Source organism: Triticum aestivum, chromosome 7B, assembly GCF_018294505.1.
Source record: "Triticum aestivum cultivar Chinese Spring chromosome 7B, IWGSC CS RefSeq v2.1, whole genome shotgun sequence".
In the NCBI taxonomy this organism is placed as follows: Eukaryota; Viridiplantae; Streptophyta; class Magnoliopsida; order Poales; family Poaceae; genus Triticum; species Triticum aestivum.
In genome coordinates, this window is record NC_057813.1 from 613,167,959 (window position 1) to 613,172,552 (window position 4,594).

Sequence of the window (4,594 nt, forward strand, 5' to 3'; positions counted from 1 at the left end):
TCCAGAAAATCCGCGGACTACCTGCCCCGCGAGATATCCGTATCCGAGATAGTCGTGCACCGTCGTGAGCAGTGCGTCTCTCATAGGGAAATATTCTTTCTCTGCAGCATCCCACGTATTGGCTGGCATTTTCCACAGCGTGTCTAGCTCCTCTTTCAGCAGCCCCAGATACAAATTGATGTCGTTCCCTGGTTGTTTCGGCCCTTCAATTAGCATACTCATGTGAATGTACTTCCTCTTCATGCACAACCAGGGGGGAAGGTTGTACATCCACACACACACAGGCCAGGTGCTATGTGTGCTTCTCTGGCTGCCAAATGGATTGACTCCATCGGTGCTCATGCCCAACACGATGTTCCTTGGATCCTTCCCAAATTCGGGGTATTCGAATTCAATGCTTGCCACTGGCTCGCATCCTTAGGGTGACTCGGCATCTTGTTTTTTTATTTATCTCCGGATCATTTCCGTCATCTTCCCGCTTCTTCTCCTCCCTATCCGCGTGCCAACGCAGGAGCTTTGCTACCTTAGGGTCCGCGAAATACCGCTGCAGATGAGGAGTGATCGGAAAGTACCACACCGATTTTCGAGGAGCTTTCTTCCTCTTCTTGTATCGAGTGACGCCGCACACCAGACATATGGTAGACTCCGCGTGCTCGTCCCAATAAATGATGCAATTGCTCATGCACACATGGTATTTCACGTGTGGTAAATCCAGAGGACACATGATTTTCTTCGCCTCCTCGAAACTGGTCGGGCACTTGTTCCCCTTGGGAAGACGTTCGTGCCAGAATGACATGTTCTCGTCAAAGCATGCGTCGGTCATTTTGTGTTTTACCTTCATCTTCAGATCCATGAGCGTTACTTTCAGGCGGGTATCCTCGGGCCTGCATCCTTCATACAATGGAGTAACCGCGTCTATCTCCAGTTGATCCAGCTTGGCTTTCTCTCGGGCGGCAGCTCTTGCGTTATCCGTCTGCTTGAGAAGCAGCTCTTGAATATGAGGGTCCTGCACCCAGCCTCCATCGTCGTCTGCTCCGGCATCTTCATCTTCATGATCATGCCCTTCGCCTTGATCTTCCTCATCATCATGTACGGTATCTTCTACATGATGACTGTGTATAGCATCACCGTCGTGATCATGTCCTGGAGATTCTTCGTCTTCTCGCCCGCCCTCGCCGCGGTGGTTGTGCCCTTCCTCATTTCTTGCCCGGCCCCTATGGACGACTTCATAGTCATCTTCATCACCTTGCCACCGATAGCCATCCATGAAACCACGCAAGAGAAGGTGGTCCCGCACTTGTCCGGAATCTGGGTCCGCAATAAGGTTCTTCAGCTTGCATCTTCGACACGGACATCTTATCTCTGTCTCGTTCTTTTGAAGCATCTCGGCCTTCACGGAGCTCAAAAACCTATTCACGATGCCTTCGGTCATCGTGCGGACCATGGTCGCCTGCGGGGTAGAGCAAAACGATATTTTAGAACCAAGAAAAAATTTAGCATGATCTTCCCTAAAAATAGGACCAAAAAGAATGCATAGTGCCAAAATTCTCGCCGAAACGGAAATGAATCAACATTCCGGCAAAATATTGGCAACTATCGCATTTCAAATGCCGGTATCTGCAAACACAAACATATATGCAACACCACAAATATATGCAACACCACAAACATACATAGATCTAGCTAGGCCACAAAAAGTGCATGTGCATATTGTTGGAGCGAGCTAGGGAGAAAAAAGTAGATCTACAACATGAACATAGCTTTCCCCTTACTTACCTATCAAAAAAAGTAATTTCACCACTTAATTTTGATGAATCTATGGTGCAAATGAGGTGAGGAGGAGGCAGCCGACAAGCTTGGAGAAGGAGGTGGAGGGAATGAAGTGGGGAAAGTGAGTGGGCAGGTGTGGCTGTCCAAAATATCTTGTTGGTCCCGGGTTACTAATGGCGCACCACCTGCAAATGCGCCATTAGTAACCCTGATTACACACACACACACACACACACACACACACACACACACACACACACACATATATATATATATATATATATACTAATGGCGCACCGTGGCATAGTGCGCCATTACTAGTTTAAACTAGTAATGACGCACTGTGACACGGTGCGCCATTAGTAGTTTTGCCAAAAAAAGAATAAAAAAAAGAATACAGTACTGGCGCACTCCCTGGCTGGTGTGTCATTACTAGTTAGAACTAGTAATGGCGCACTTCGCTCGGATGCGCCATTACTATGTATGAAAAAATTAAAAAAAATTGTTACTAGTGGCGCACCTTTTGTCTGGTGCGTCATTAGTGTCTTCCACACTAATGGCGCATCACCAAATGGTGCGCCATTGGTATATAGTAGTGACGCACTACTTCCTTGATGCGCCGTTAGTGTTTATTCCATCTATAGCCCTTTTCCTAGCAGTGAGATGCTCTAAGGAAAAAAGAAAAGAGGGAGCAGATACGGTGGGGCATCGATACGGAAACAAACTGATGGGTACGGGAAATGGAAAAACAGAAACAGGAGACGATGGGCTATCTGTAATGAAAAAAAATATACAGTTTTCCTAAAGCATCACATCTAGAGCTGGCATAAGTATTGAAATTCTAAGTATGTCATTGATCATACGCGAATATTCGTGTGGGTATTTTTTTTCCATGCTTGATTGAGTAATGCAAATGGGTATCGTCGATCGGTAGTGAAAACCAGAATGGGAAACGAACGGACGTACGACCTTCCATCTTCCGAAACTGAACAAATGAGAGTTACTACCCTGCCGGTGATCGTCGCCCTTCATAAATAGGGCAGCTGCGCACTACGTGGAGTCGATCAACAGCATGGCCTCTTCAGGCTCTCTCCTTCCCACCCTGCTGGCGTTGCTCCTGCTCCAGGTCGCCGCCACGGCGTCAGCGGCGACTATGACGACGTTCGTCCGGGCGGCCGACCTCGCCGAGCGGCTAGAGGGGCCGGTGTCGCAGCAGTGCTGGGAGACGTTGCTGCACATCAAGTCGTGCACGGGGGAGATCATCCTCTTCTTCCTAAACGGCGAGGCGTACCTGGGGCCCGGCTGCTGCCGCGCCATCCGCGTCATCGAGCAGCGCTGCTGGGCCGCCGACCTCTTGCTGTCCGTCATCGGGTTCACCCCGGAGGAGGGGGACATGCTCAAGGGCTACTGCGACGCAGGCGACGACAACGGCGGCGGCGAGGGGCAGCACCATAGCATCAGCGGATCATCTCCGGCCCCGCCGCCGCACCGTGTTCTTGATGGCGTTGCATCTGGCGACGGCACCGTGGCGGCCGCCGCGCGCGCGGGTAGGAAAGGGCTCGGTGGGCCGTTAGGCTGAGTAGTACTATGCGGTATGTGTCCACGTCCGTCCTCGTATGTTCTCGTGGGTCCTGCCATGCTTGTTGCGAAGCTGGAAGGCGAGTGGTTTCTCTGGGTTTTGTTCGTGTAACCAAATCGAGTTGCCTATTGCTAACCCCAGCAAATTAAGATCCAATAATAATGATGTAATGAAAAGGTGTACTGTTAGTAGTACTGGTTTACATCGTATTAATGTATTGATTTTCCCTTGAACTAACATTTCGAGCGACAAAATTTTGATTTCAAACGTGACACCCAATCAAAATCACGGACTTGACATGGTAAAAATTAGAGCAAGTCGCTGGGCAAGGCGCGTTCAGTTGTTCAAACCAAACCGTGCATAGCATACTCTACACAAATCTGGTAGAACGGGCTCGCACTGTCTCTGTCACGCTCAATTTACCAAGCCGGGGGGGATAGGTAGGGGCATAGGAGCCGTCGTAGTAGTTCTTCCTAAATCCTCAATCTATCAGCGCTTCAATTTATTCTTCCTTCATCCCCAATCCATCGACGCTTCGATTTATGTATCACCTAGGTGTCATGGAAGCATGTGGAGACTCTAGCGTTAGCGTCTTGTGGTGTTTTGTACTTAGGCCTAGGCTCCACCCTCCTTGAACAGTGGCTTCCCACCCCGGCAGAGAAAAACCACGAGAGGGAGAAACTCTCTCCTAACATTCTCCCGGAGGTACACGGGGGCGACCGAGAGTTCACCATGCATTGTTGAACCTCAATGTAGTCGTCATGGCTGATTAATGAAAAGTTCAAGTGCGTTTGGTCTATGCCCAACGTTGCCCCACCAACATTGGCTAGCCAAAATTTTGGTTCAGATTTGGTCAACATTGGCAAGAAAAATGAATTAGAGTTGGCTATAGCTTATTGGCATGCGAAAAAATTGGCAGCAACCCAAACAAAGACCAATTTTGATTACTTTTTTGATTTTTCAAAAGCAATTAATGGGCTAGGCTAGGTGATTTTTCAAAAGCAATTCACATGGCACCTAGCCCATGATTCACATGCCATTTAATTACTTTTTTGATTTTTCAAAAGCAATTACTTCTCAGCCGCTTATTAGAATTAATATTCGTTTTCCGCCATTGGACCTCTCATGGAGAGCTCCTCGAAACTAGATCATTTGTTTTCACAAACTTTTTGTTTGTGTAACTTTAGTGGTACAAGAACTAATTCCCTGCTTGGTTCGCCTTCCATGATGCCAGTTCTCCTAATG

At 48.3% G+C, this 4,594-nt stretch overlaps 1 protein-coding gene across 1 annotated transcript; it reads left to right on the plus strand.

Moving 5' to 3' along the window:
• The first annotated feature begins 2,842 nt into the window (after nt 1-2,842).
• LOC123156286 (egg cell-secreted protein 1.1-like) lies at nt 2,843-3,440 on the plus strand. The gene has a single exon (XM_044574427.1). The coding sequence runs from the start codon at nt 2,843-2,845 to the stop codon at nt 3,347-3,349; it is 507 nt and encodes a 168-aa protein (XP_044430362.1). The 3' UTR covers nt 3,350-3,440.
• Nucleotides 3,441-4,594: the final 1,154 nt, after the last annotated feature.